At 30.7% G+C, this 15299-nt stretch overlaps 1 protein-coding gene across 2 annotated transcripts in view; it reads right to left on the bottom strand.

Annotated features, from left to right (window-relative positions):
• Nucleotides 1–438: 438 nt before the first annotated feature.
• Nucleotides 439–15299, bottom strand: part of LOC106458400 (coiled-coil domain-containing protein 112-like) — a 34798-nt gene continuing 19937 nt past the window's right edge. Inside the window, exons 11-14 of one of the 2 annotated variants that reach the window (XM_013917909.2) lie at nucleotides 13705–13800; nucleotides 10330–10575; nucleotides 6672–6793; nucleotides 439–1291 (exon numbers count right to left, since the gene is read on the bottom strand). In XM_013917909.2, the coding sequence (XP_013773363.2) occupies nucleotides 1252–1291; nucleotides 6672–6793; nucleotides 10330–10575; nucleotides 13705–13800 (504 nt within the window). In that variant the 3' untranslated portion in view covers nucleotides 439–1251. The remainder of the gene's footprint in view (nucleotides 1292–6671; nucleotides 6794–10329; nucleotides 10576–13704; nucleotides 13801–15299) is intronic. The other variant, XM_022384605.1, reaches the window with a different exon arrangement.

Raw genomic sequence — 15299 nt, 5'->3', positions numbered from 1 at the left:
GTGGAAAACATTTATGGTATTATACTGTTTGTACAATACTGAAAGACGCTGATCTGGATCTGTTCCCATACGTAGAAAACATTTATGGTATTATACTGTTTGTACAATACTGAAAGACGCTGATCTGGATCTATTCCCATACGTAGAAAACATTTATGGTAAAATCAAAATTTGATATTGTTGTTCAATTTAGGATGTAAGGTTTATTCGTAGTATGCGTCTTAACTTTACAATTGGTCATATTTTTAGAATCTGTCTCATTCATTTTGAATAAATTTTGGCCCTACTTCATCATTTTCATACGAACATACCACAAACCAAAGTGTAATGTCTACAAGCCATTTACGTTGATAATATCGACATACGTTAAATTAATAATTGTCTTTAATCTCGTGGTCACAAAGCTTTATTGTAATATGAAGATAAAAATAACTAAAATTTATTTTTAAAAACTATCAATATCAATGAATACAGTTGTTTATTGAAAAGGAGAACTAGACCACTTGAAGAATAATACAAGGATAATCAATACGCCATCTATTGAGAAATATTATACCTACAGTGCACCAAGTTGACAATGAATACTGCAATGCCTAAATAATAACTTAATGATTAAATTTGACTTTTCAGCAAATTTAATTTTGTTATTGAATCAAACTTTTCAGTAAAAAAATCTACTGTGGGGCAGTGAACATATTTCAATTCAGGTTGTCAGTAGCTCTCAGTTTCTTTTTCAGGAGTTAAAATGTCAGAATTCCTATTAAAATTAAGAGTGAGGGACATTGTTTTATTATATATATATATATTAGGTTTAAAGTAATTTGCAAATTAAGTATTTGGCATATTCATAGAATTTGTAATTTTGCTATAAATATACTGCCATGTTTTATGTAAAGTGAATAAAAAGTAAAGTTAAGTGAGTTGGCAGCAAAAGACATCATCTGATAACTACAACTATAACATTTTACATGGTTTATGGTATAATACCTTTTAAAATGCTCAAAGTTCCTATTATTTATTTTTCAGTTAATGCACACACACATACAGACATCACATGCGTCTAACTACATATGTAAACAAGTAAAATTTGTAAACTTAAGAATGTTTCTAAAAATAAATAAATACAATAATAAATAAAAATAAGTGTAATGTTCTAAAATGATTTCATAGAGTATTACAATAGAACACCCAGAATATTCTTGATATAAAGTCGTAATAGTTGTTCTATTATTAAATTTGTACTTGGTCCCTTTACAAAATGTGAAGCCCTTTTCTCCATTCTGGTATGGCTCTAAAAAAAAAAGAAGAAGAAAAAGTTAAAGTTGTATATAAATGTTTTATAAGTCAGAAAGACAACTTTACTAAACTAAATAAATAAAAAGCTAATAAACTAAAGAATGTTGTTTAAAGTACATAAAATCAACCATGACTCCAAGTTATTCACCATCTGAAATTAAATAACTGTGTAGAGATTTTTATTAAAATGTGTTTGCTTACATTTTTAATCATCTTTAAAAGTGCAGATTTTACACAACTCTTTTAAACATCTTGAAAAAAAAAAAGAAATTTCTTTTAAAATTCCTTTCATGAATGACAAAAATGAGGCTCATGATTTATGGCATCGAAATTGTGAAAAATCTCAGTCCCCCCCCCCAAATAAAAACAATTTGTTAGAAGTTAACATTTGGTTAACCTATTAATTTTATAAAAAACAAATGGTTTTAGGTACTTTTCTGATTATTATTTTTTGTATACTAAGAGAATCAATTACATTGATTATTGTCATGTAAAATAATATTTCAATCGAAATTACTATTAAATCAATTAATGTCATGAAAATAATGCATTGAACATAGTATTTCCAATTATTACACTTTTTCTATAATTACAACTATTCAAGTGATCAAGATACTGCCATTTTTAATTTCTCATTATTACTTTTGTCATTTTATCAATCAGTGTCATGACTCACGAAAATAATCAACTAATCTAAATTACTGTTTCTCGTTATTACTGTTTTGGATTATTCAATGATGATATGCATGTTCGATGACGAGGAACCCACTTTGAGACTAATAATGCTTGGAGACGGCTTGAATGGGTAACGAAGAAAAACCTTAATATAATTTTAACACGATGACAAAACCTTGTCGAAACGTTGTACATTTGCTGTTATGTTAAACTTATATTCAAGTTTTTCTTTCAAGCCGTCTTCAAGCATGATATGCATGTGTTCTGCTTTTACACAACTCCCAGATGTAAAGGTATGAGAATTGGTTACATAACTGACAGCAATGCCTGTTGTTCGTATTTACCTTACCTATATGTTTAATAATAGTGTAGCTTTAACTTAATATATACTCTTTACTTATTACCAACTAAAAAGGTGACCAGTGTTATTTACAGTAAAATTGCTTTAATAAAAAGCTACAGTAAGTTAATATTCTTTATTCGCTTAAAAAGAATATTGATTACTGAATAACTTGGTCATTTAATTGTGTTTGTCAGGAACTACAAGACATGGATTAATATGTCTAAAAGTATGTAGCATTGGTAAGTTGTTATCCTGTTTAGTTAGGTCTAGCTTTACATAGACAGGAAACACTGGCTGTCCTCATGTGCAGCTTAAAAACTGCTTAATACAGTAAGCTTGATTTACTGATTGCTAATCATGCACATGTATTTCCTGAAAATATAAACATATTAATAATCATTTTAATGTGTTCTAAATTACCATATGTATCAATAAAATTCTCATTTAAATGCTTATAATTTATTTTATACTTATAAAGTTTTTCCACTAATTCTACTAACTGCCCAATTCTACTACCAACATACACATACACACACACTGTAAGAAGATAAATCTTTCTTGAAACAACTTCTCTAATTTAATAAATTTAAAATTTTATGAAACTCTGTGATAGTGAATTGTGACTGTCTCATCAAACATTTAGATATGTCATTGGTTTCAAGATGGTTGTTACTTAAATATTTCAAAGTTTTATTTTTTCCTAATGTAAATCTTCCATTTTGGGACTTGGAGTAAATCGTTTACAACAACACGATTTATTTTAAAAATACTTATTAGTAAATATAAAATGTTCCAAACAACAGCATCATTGAAACTTTATACAAATTACTGTAGTGAATAAATTATTGTATTTTAAGTTAATAAAACTTTACCATGTTACTTTTGATCTTATCACGTGTCAAAGTAAACATGGGTGATTAAACACATGAATATTAGTGTGTTGGGTTACTTAAATTTCTTATACAAAGACTGTATAATTTAACACTATAATTGTAACTGAGGAGGTTGGGTAATGTACTGTATTCGTAGCAATCACCACTTTTCTTTCTTTAGTAAGTTATATATTTACTTTATCATTTCAGAATTCATAACACTGTTGGTACAAAAAAATTGTGTGACCAATATATGGGCTGTGGTTAAGCAGTGTCAAATAGCTTAACTATAAGCATATAGTAACTCCATGGTAGAATAAAATTCATAAGGTCCTCAATGAACACTTTATTAAGACAAGAATAGGTATATATATATATATATTTATTTTTTTAACCTTCATATTTAATTCAAGGCCTAGAATAATGACTAATGAAAAAGTTTTCTATTTATTCTAATTTTATTGTAACGTCTCCTAAACTTTTTTATTTATACTAAAATAGTAAAAACCTATATTATGATAAGTTTAAGATAATTTCAACAAATCTCCTTTAAAAAATTCAGATTATATTAAGTTCGTAAACCCTCTCCTCCATTACCCCAAAAAGAAAATCATTCAAATATTTGAATGTATGGAAAGCACTCCATTATTAGATACATTAATAAGTTGTAATACATTATTTAGTAATTTTGAGGATGTTTAGACTTGCTCACTACAACTAACTGATTATTCAAGTGATAACACTCTGCCAGAAAGAAGAGTGCTTGTTTGTTTCTTTGTTTTGAATTTCGAGCAAAACTACACGAGGGCTATCTGCGCTAGCCGTCCCTAATTTAGCAGTGTAACACTAGAGGGAAGGCAGGTAATCATCACCACCCACCGCCAACTCTTGGGCTACTCTTTTACCAACGAATAGTGGGATTGACCGTCACATTATAACGCCCCCACGGCTGAAATGGCAAGCATGTTTGGTGGGACAAGGATTCGAACCCGCGACCCTCAGATTGCGAGTCGAGTGCCCTAACCACCTGGCCATGCCGGGCCAAGAAGAGTGTACATTAAAAATTAATTGTAAAAGGTGTATGATGCAAAAAAATACAAGAAAAGACCATTTTTCACTAGTGATAACCCCAGACATGCAACCAACACAGTTGAGGCATAAAAAAATGATTACACTTTAACTCTTTCCCTGTCAGGCTTTTTTTGGAAATGAGCTAAAAATATTGTTTTTTGTTCACTTTTTGATAGCCTATACTTATATATTAATGAAGTTATTTTATTATCTGTTATTATATTCTTACCCAAAATATACTCAATAAATGTTACATATCTGGATTTATATGTGATACATATATTATTTCAATGAAACTACAGTAAAGAACAGGATTTTTTTTTCCAGTTTACGATACATATTTCGGAATAAATCCAATACAAATCAACACAAACAGCATTTCCAATGCCATTTAGCAAGCAATGATTGTAATACACGACAACAGGCAAATATTCTTTGAAACATTGGGGGTGCCTGAGTTATCTCAGGCAAATCATGGAAAGGGTTAAATTAAGTCATTGTTTATAATCATCAGTGAAAGAACCAGAAAACATATTACAGATTTTATCCATTAACAGCAGTAAACCTTACCAAAAATAGTCTTTCACAAGAATGACCATTCCTAAAAGGAAGCCTTCACACAATATAATAAGTTTGTAAAAGAAATACTTGAAACTAAAAAACACAACTGCTATAAAAGTTGATTTCACCTAGTACTCTAAAGGTAGGTTGTAAGAAGAGAAAAACCATTCTGAAATCCAAAATGATTATTGCAGGAGTGGGAAAACACTTACCCCAAAGCAGTAACTCTTAGGGGTGCAAACGAACCTAAGTTAATACTGTAGACAGGGATACTGCCAATGATAGGTACTACTTTCTGTCTGGAAAAGTTAGTTACCCCCAAGTATCACAAATACAGGAATAACCAGCCATACCCAAGAAGAAAATATATCATTAAAAAGCATCAAATCAATACAAGTTCCATAGCCCCCCCCCCCGAGTCTTGAAAAAAGGGCCCCTGCCAAGAGTTAGTTCCATTGTACTACTAGAATAAGTGCTCCTCATCTTCTTTCTTTTTCTCCCTTATCCCTTCCATTTCCCTCATATAACCTCACCATAGTTTCCAATACCCTTCCTACTTCCTGTCAACCCAAAACCCCAATTATCTAACCTTTTCTTGATGGATGAAGAGGGACTACCATCCCTAAACATCCTTGGAAGAATTCTCCACCCCATTTTGCTTTGTTCTGACACCCAACCAAAATCAAATAGAAGAGGATAAGTAGTATGATAATGATGCAATGTTTTTGGTGCAACAAAAGATGTTAATAGAAGTATTACGTCAAGAGACAAACAGTTGAACTTGCATGTTTCATTAGAGGTAAAAAAATTTGAAACTGGTACTTAGAACTGGGCAATATCAGTCAATTAATCACAGAGTCAGGCCATGGCCTGACCACTTTTTCATGGTATATGTAGCTACAATTTATGTATTAAAACTTGCTTCTTTTAATTCAATACATTACACTAAATATTTACACTGTGTGCAGTATTTGCAATTAAAATAGCTCAAGATTCAATCTCATAGCATCAAATTTTCAAAAATCTTCTGTAGGGACATACCTCCAGACCCCTTCCCCCCCTTAGAAATGGCAATGGCCTGACAACTCCAATGTCATACTTAAAATAATCAACTAATCAAAACTATTAAATCTATTGTCATGCAAATATCTAACTGAAATTAGTGGTTCTGGTTATTATTGTCATCATGTCTGTTTGTTGTTTAGGGCAAAGCTACATAATGGGCTATCTATGCTCTGCCCACTGCAGATATCAAAACCCAAATTCAGCAATACAAGTTTTTTGTGTTTTACTTCAAGTCTTTATAGATTTGGGTTAGAATGGCCAGATGACTTGTGGGTTTGAGGGGGGGGGGGGGGTGCTTGTGATATGAGTACCTCAGGTTTGATTCCCATTGCCACTAAACTTACTTGTCCTGTCTTTGTTATGGCAGAACTACTAAAGCTAGTTGCCATTATCACTAATGAACTGCTGATTAGGGGGAATAAAAACTGCTTGGAGCACTCATTGCTAACTCTGACTACTTAAATATTAAATAAACTGTAAATTTACATTGTATTGCATTGCTAAGCTATAAGTGTGTACCTGCAATCTTTAATTTAGAATAAGAAACCGTTGTTCTTTAAGATAATGACTTGTTCTAAAAAAAACAAATTATTTTTTTCTTTCAATATACAACCAATAAAACTAAACACCACACACTAGGGTGTGCTTGGAAAGGATCAATCAAAAGAGCTACTTGATTAAATACATATTTACACAAATGTGATTTTGTTGAACTTGTGTAAAAGCTTAGATAAACTAAGGCCCCTTTTAAATTTTGATGTTTTCCATGCATACAGTATAAGACTAACCTGTGAGAGATCTTTACTTGAGAAAATATTTCTTTAGATTCGTTAGAGGATTGCCTCCTTATCTTCCAGATCTCAGTAGGTTCAAGTAACCGAGTAGGATCCCTAACAGCAGTTACGGATACCTATAAAAGAAGTAAGACGTCAAAAACACAACTGTGAAAGACATAGGATCTTAAAAACTGGTCATTTTAATCACAAAGTACACTACAAAATGCAAGGACCTTAGATAACATCAACTAGAATCTCAAAACGTGGAATGACATCAAGAAACAAAAAAAGAAATTGGTCATCTTAACCAGAAAGTTCATTACAAGTACTAGAATTTCAAAAGATGGGATAATATCAACAGTCACAAGTAATGATGTAGTGTTAAAAAATTTTGTCGAGGAGCCAAATAAATCCTAATTAATTTTTAGCTCTTGAATTATGCATGCACATATAGGTGTATTTCAGGCATTTAATGTGTTTGTAAATTACCAGCCACTTATCAGTCAACTTCAAATCATAACAGTTACTATTCATGAAAACAATGATGTCAATAGTGCCTCAATCAGTGCTAAGTCTGTCATATTCCTGCAAGTGTGATGAGCCCTGGTATTGGGCAAAAGGCCACATCAGCATTAGATACAACAGTTGTAGTGTGGTTGACATTTTATTACATAATCTTATTTGCTTTCACTCATAATTTCTTAGAATTTATATACATATAACTGGTATATCTGAATCATAAAAGTACTGTTGTTACATTACATGTAACTTACACAGCATTTTTAAACATACAAGCTTAATTCTATAAAATACTAAACCTACAATTTATTTTTTTACAATTGCTCATACCTACTTGAATTACCCCACTTTACCATTGGTGCAAACAAGTAATTTTAACAAGAGAGTGTATTACAATATTCTAAGATCTCACTTAACACTAAAAGTCACAACAAGCTGGTTATCATACCCAAAAATTTCAGTACAACTTTGTAAGCCACAACGATCTTAAAAAAGTGAGACAACATCAACAGTCACAATGCAAACTGGTCCTTTTAATCAGGGTGACACTTGGATCACAGAGAAAACATTATTTTCCTAACCCAGAAGTTTATTACACGTTTATTACCAGACACTAAGATCTTAGAAACAGAGAAAACATCAACAGTCAGTACACAAACTAATTTTCTTAGCCAAGTGGTGCATTACTAGATACTATAATTTTCGAAAAAGAAATAACACCAACAGTTCCATGTTCTTTTAGCCAAATGAATCACATGTTATGTAACCAAAGACAAAAATTACTATACAATTTGAGGCCAGAAAGTTATCACTATTTAAAATATTAGCAATTAGCAGTATTTATAAATAGAGTGAAATAATTTGTTTTGGTAAATTATTGTTCTGTTTTTCTTTTCATAATTAAAAAGAATATGCTGTTCAAAACACAAGCTATTAAAATGTATACATATAGCAAAATAACAGTCAATTATAACATGTAATATTACTTTAAAATATCATAATTAAACATAATGCATTTGCCAAGATCTTCACATTTCTTTATTACACTCCACAAATCCCGATTCAATCAATTCTTCTCTAATTTTTATTGCTAAAATTCAACCTATGTACTGTGATGTAGTTTTGTCTAAAATTAACCCTACTACGTACTGTGTAAAATGTGCTTTCATTTGACAAAAATTAAGAATATGTATGCATGTACAAAAGAAGCAAGATGTAGGCAGTTTTTAGGTTCATTAGAATTAATACCTGCAGTTGGAAAAGAAACCAGTCTTAAATATTACCAACCATGTATTTTACAGTATTTGTATATATAATATAGTACTTAAATATGTACAGATGTACCCAGCTAAAAACGTAAAGTTTACTTTTCCTGTATTGTGCTGAATTTCTTTATCAAATCCCGATAAAACAGGATTCACTTCCTAAGCTTTTTTTAAAGCTACATTAGTTTCATTAAAAGGGGGCAACTGCCCAGGGGCCCAACTATTTAAAGAGGCCCAGGTGGTTGGAAAACATAAATTTTATTTCAAATTAAGATTTGCTTCAAGAAATAACTTTAATTATGAAGAAAAAAACAACAATATATATGATGGTAATAAAATCTAGGAAAAACCTTAATTGGGCACAACATTTCAGGCCTAAACCTTTCTTCTGATTATATTTGTTCAAGTTCAATATACAGAGCACATTCAATTATCAGTAAAAAAAGGAAACAACAAGAGAATGGTTGGAAGTATGATGTAAAAATAATGGCAAATCAATTGTTGTAACGAAATGACGTAAGTGAAAGAGATGCAGAAGGAAAAGGTGACAAAAAATACACACAGCTGATATGATAAGAGTAACAGTGGGAAAAGTCTGAGGATTTTAAAAGTAAAGTTACAAAAAGAATTTCTCATTTAAACCAAATGAAGAAATTGTACATACGGTATAAATAAGGTAACGTAAACTTTCACGTAAACAGTCTGTTGGTGTAGATCTTACAACAACAAGTCTGAGATATCACAAATCGTATTCATTGTCTGAAAAAGTCTTGAGACTGGTGAGTCAAGATTACAATTTAATATGTTTCATCTGGGTTTGCAAAGTCTAAAGTTTGATGAATGCGAAAGTTGTCCCAGATCATTTTGGTTATTTGAGGGGACATAATTAGGTAATAAAGAATAGATAAAGTATAACTTAGTTTTGAAAGAGATAACAAATTCATTTTTCTTTTAAAGGAATATAATAAATAATGAAGCATAAACCAAGAGTATGCTTACAAGGTATATGACTAGCTTTAAAGAAAGCCTTTTGTAAGGTTTCTTTAGGATAGGAAAAGAAGTCAGTCATTTCTTCAGACTCGGAGATGAAATCATCATTATCATTACAAATGTAATGTAAATGCAAAAACTAAGAGTAACGAATTGAACATAAAGTGGTGGCGGGGATGCTTCAAAATGTAAGTAGGAATGAGAGTCTGTGTGCTTATAATGAACAGTAGTGTCCAGCTTGTTATTTTTAATGATGATTTCTATGTGAAGAAATGACAGGCAGCTGGTAGAAATGTGCCAGATGAAGTTTAAAGAATACTATTAACAATAAATATGCAGAATATGTCAATATATGGCATACAAATTAGGAATTTTTCCTGGAAACTGGAAAAAAAACCAACTGATTTTCCATACAGCCAACAAACAGATTTGCATATGAAGATCCCATTCTGGTTACCATAGCAATACCACATAATCTATAATAATAAAAGGGTGTGTCTGTGTATGTTTGTAACCACTGTAGCTCCAAAAGGAAAGAACTTAGAAACCTGAAATTTTGTACCCATACTAATTGAACCCTGAGGGTGTGCACCTAGGTATTATTACTTATCTATGTGCATGCACGTTTTTATCATTCCTAAGTAAAGTTATGGTGTTAAAACAGCTTATGTTATATATTTTTTTACCCCTGCCACATTAATTATGCATATGACATATATGACTGAAAGTGTACTTTCAGATAGTGTGACATCATACTGTTGTTTTGTGCTCAACTTGAATGTTATAAGAAGTGTTTAACAGTGTTTCCTCAGCACGTAAATTTATCCAGTTTAAGGGTCAGTACCACCTTAATCTTAGCCAACTAATGTAAGCTCTTCCACATGTACAGTACCTACTTCTTTTTTTAATCTGGCCAATCTTTTATCTCTTAACATATCTTCTTGCTCCTTTCTCTTTTGTTTTTCTTCTTTTCTTAGAAGCCACTGTTGGTCCTTCTTTTGAAATTCTACAATTTTTTCTTTATCTTTATTTGTTAAAATTTCTTCTATTTTCCTCCTTTCTTTTAGCTCCTTTTCCCACTTCTGTCTTTCTAAATCCTCTTGTTGTTTACGATGTTCTTCTAATTTTTGTTTAATTATTGCCTGCCATAAGAAATTTATATAAAAAACTTAACATTTTTAATTCAACTTAAGTCATTAAGAAAACGATATAATTAAATACATAAAGCTTTCTTTGTTGAAGGTATCATGAGAAGTTCAATCTCACAAGTACTCAACTTATACAAAGTGGACTTTCATTACAGTTTCCCTCGGTATATTAAAACAATAAATGTACTTAATACATTAACCAATGGCATAACTTCCAGCCCAACAGAACAACTGCTCACAAAAATCATCGTAAAATATCTAGTAACAAAACGAACCATATTTTTAAAGACAGTACTAATGACATTACACACACACACACACACACACATATATATATATATATATAAAGAGAGAGAGAGAAATATTTATAGTTAATTTTCAAATAAATACTTCAATACATTGCAATAAATATTGTCAAGTGTTGATATATACTGAAACTGAATGACCTATAGGACTAATAAAATAATCAGTATCAGTACAAACACAAGTAGGATCCATACCACAGTCTATAAACAGCTAATGTCAGAAGAATGGAAGAAACTGATGTATTAAAACAACTAAACTGAAAGTAGCACGAGTGGAGCTCACACAGACTACCCTACTACTAAAAGTCAGGTATGAATAACCCCCTGGTGGGCAGAGCATTGATAGTCCATTATGTAGCTTTGTAGTTAACAAAAACAAAACTGTAAGCTCTCAGACTCCCTCCTGAGCAACTGGGGTGGGGGTAAAGAAAATATCCTCATGTTTGAGTGTAAGTATACTGACATTAAAGAAAAAATAAAAACAATGTGAATTATGGATTGTGTATTTTAACAAATACAAATCTGAAGCATCCAAGTTAGACTAAACTATATGAAGTGGAAAATATTTTTTGTTTACATCTTCCAAAATGAAAAACAGTCATACTGCTATGACATCAACAGAAAGTTTCAAGAAGCTTTAGGAACACTCTAAAATGGTCAGCTTGCAAAAAAAACTGAAACTTATAAAGCTCCAACAATATTACTATTGTAAATTTTTTATACTTTAAGATTTATACTTAATATTTCTTATTTTTGGTATACATTTGTTTGTTTATTTGTTATGGATTTCGCGAAAAGCTACACGAGAATTATCTGTGCTAGCTGTCCCTAATTTAGCAGTGTAAGACTAGTGGAAGGTAGCTAGTCATCACCACCCACCGCCAATTCTTGGGCTACTCTTTTACCAATGAATAGTGAGATTGACTGTCACATTCTAATGCCCCCATGGCTGAAAGGACAAGCATGGTTGGTGTGATGGGGATTCGAACCCGCAGATTGCGAGTCGATCACTCTACCCACCTGGCCATGCCGGGCCTTTGGTATATGTATACTGTTCATAAGTATCCTTAATGACTCAAGAAACTATTCGTTCTTTATACAAAGTTGTATTTATGCCTTTTTTATTAAGAGAAAAATAGTTTAGCCTTTTGCGCATTAAAAACAAAAATAAACATTTTTCTGGATCAAAAATTCAAAATGTTTTCTTCTAATAATTGGTTTATAAGATAGATAAAAATAATTAAGTTATACGTACATGTTATAAATCTCAGTTGAGTGTCAGTGTGAAGAAATCAGTAAAGAGTTTTGTTTTAATATTAGCATTTAAAAGTAATAAGTAAAATGTAGAGACCTTTCGAGGTTTTTACTTTTGAGAAATGTTTTAATTTATTGCCAATAAATGAAATCCCATATACTTGTAAGCATGTGTATGATATGAAAACTGTTACCTAGTTGAAACCATTATATATTTCTGAATTAAATGTTTGCTTGTAACCAGTAAATGTAGTTTTCCTAATACACCAAAAGGAATAAAATAAAAAACACATACATATATATATATATAGAGAGAGAGAGAGAGAAAAAAACTTTGCCATGTTTATATCACATGGAATGTAATAAGCAGTGTTTACAAAAAAAACTGTAATAGAAATTAACAAATTCAAAATAATTTAATTAGCAGGTGTTAATTACAAAAGGTATAAAATACATACACAGCCAGCCTTTCAGCTTCTAAAGATTGAAATGTACATACTTTCTGAACGTCTACAGTATCAAGTATGGGATAACAGACAAAGGACTGGTATTGTTTTGAACAAGAATTTCTTACAATATCCAATATTAAACCACGTATACATTCGCACTACATAGTGAATTATGAATTCATGTTTATAAACATGTTTTTTATGAACTTGTAGTCAGTTACTGTTATCATGATTCAACTTTTACATAATTAGCACTTCTTTTGCTCCAAGTTTAATTTCCACGTCTTTAGCAGGCCTGTGATTGGATACATGAGCTTAATAGGATGTAATAATACCTTAATGTACATATAACTGAACATTATTTGGCAAGTCAAATTATGTGAGTTGAAATGCTTCCATACAAGCTCTTCAAGGTGAGGGGGCAGCACTTACCACTTGTACTAAAAGAGAAATTGACAATTCTCTGTTCAGAACACAATGTAATATAATACATCATTTGATAGATGAAAACCTTAGCTTGCTATTGGTTATAAATAATATAATATTAAATGCAAGAGAAAAACTATTAACAAATCTTGAAAGAGAGGATGTGACAGATGGGTGTGGCAAAAGGGGGTCTGATTTTCTATTTGATGGCTCTGTAGCCAAACAATATTGAAGGTCTATAAAAATTATGTTTTGTCTGAGCAATGATGATATGATAGTTAGTAATTTACATTATGGTGTTAAATAAATTATGGAAGAGGGGATGCCTAGAGAAAAAAATGTCACAATTCTCACTTTAGGGAAAATTCAGGATTTTTTAAAATATTGCCTTATGAAATCAAGAACCTAAAACTTATATAGTATTAAAATATGGATTATTAGCTATGATTTTATGCTATACTAACTGGTATAACATAAACAAAAAGTAATTGAATTAAATTTTTAATGTAAGTCACTAAAACCTAATGACATGAGCAGTAAAGGATGCCAATTATGAAAGGGTTACCTTATATTTATATGTACATAAAGCTTAAGATATCTAGAACCTAAGTTCCAAGACCTTTCTAGTATTTTGCATAATTCATAAAAACCTGGTATGTATGGTTATCACAGGAAGATAAATTAATTACTCTTTTCTCCTGGTCTATAGACCTCTTCTTCTGCTCAAGCTTCTTTTCTTCTTCAAGTTCTTGTTCTTTTAAAACTCTCTCTGCTTCTTTATAAGCCTGTACATAAAATTATCTTATTGTAAAAAAATGATACAGATGCTCAAAGAAGATATTTTATATTACCTACTGTACATCCAAGGAAGATAAACCTATACTTCCAACTAACTTCCACAAGTCTCTGTGCCACTCCTTGAAACAAATGTGACCTAACTCCAGGAGGGCATCACAAAGAAACAGGATTAAGAAAATATAAACCTTTCTAAATAAATGTTGTGATGTATAACCTTTGTTCAAGCTAGAGGAAGAGTACAAGATTATGACATTGCCAACTAACCACACATAGAACACCTGCATGAAAACTAACAAACATTTATTGAAAGGTATATTCTTTACTGGTTGTGGCAGAAGTAGTTCTTTCAACTACAAGAAGAGTCTTTAATATTAGAAACATCAAAAGATAAATGTAGTCTTTAATATTAGCAACATCAAAAGATCAATGTAGCGTCTTTAATATTAGCAACATCAAAAGATCAATGTAGCGTCTTTAATATTAGCAACATCAAAAGATCAATGTAGAGTCTTTAATATTAGCAACATCAAAAGATAAATGTAGAGTCTTTAATATTAGCAACATCAAAATGTAGAAATATTTTGTACTTTTTCTTTTACAGCTAATGTTTGTACAATGATACCAAATATTATAACGTGTTACAATTTATTCCAATGTAAAACAATTAATAAAATTTGATAAACCTTTACTGTAACTCGATAAAACTGCATATTGATTGAAGTAACAAGGCCGAAATTGGCACTGTTTTGTTCAAAACTATTTTAAATTTCCCCCTAGTGAGCTACGAATGCCATATTATACACATAAAACAATCAGAAAATTCACAAACACTAATGTTTTTTTTTTACCAGAGCATATTGAAGTCAAAATTTGCAATTTTGCTTTTTAATATTTTGTTTATATAATTAAATGCATAAACCTTTTCATTGAGCAAATGTTTAACTGAAATATTCAAAAAATGTGTGGAAGCAACATCAAGTTAAAGATGGATGAGCCTTTTTTTCTTCATTTTTGTTTGAGGATCACAAATTAATACCTTGAATAGATTTTGCCATTGTTTTTGAAATAAAGCAAATATTGACAAATATCATATTTTTTTACTTTCACAGTCACATTATCCATAACAAAAAATAATTTATATGTTTATAAAGTTTACTACCAAAGTATCAGATAAGTGTTCTAAATTTCTAAAATATTTCAAAATGTTGTATTGCCAGGTATTCTTGAATAAGTTTACACTGTATTACAATCAGAGTGTTCTGTTCATGACACCAAGTACCTGATAAGTGTTAGGAAAGAGTTCAAAATACAAATACTTTTGAAATGTGCTCATAGAGATATGCTCAGAATCCTATCTCCATCAATGTCTTCATATAATTAAAATTCTCTCAGCAGTCAATTAAAAAAGTTTATAAGTAAATTTTTATGTTTTGTCCTCTCAGTTATTTTTGGTTTACCATTCCTATGTTAGAGTTCTGTAATACAT

This window comes from Limulus polyphemus, unplaced genomic scaffold (genome assembly GCF_000517525.1).
Source record: "Limulus polyphemus unplaced genomic scaffold, Limulus_polyphemus-2.1.2 Scaffold456, whole genome shotgun sequence".
NCBI classification, from domain to species: Eukaryota; Metazoa; Arthropoda; class Merostomata; order Xiphosura; family Limulidae; genus Limulus; species Limulus polyphemus.
Note: the sequence above shows the minus strand (reverse complement) of the source record. Positions and strands in the feature narration are given on the sequence as shown.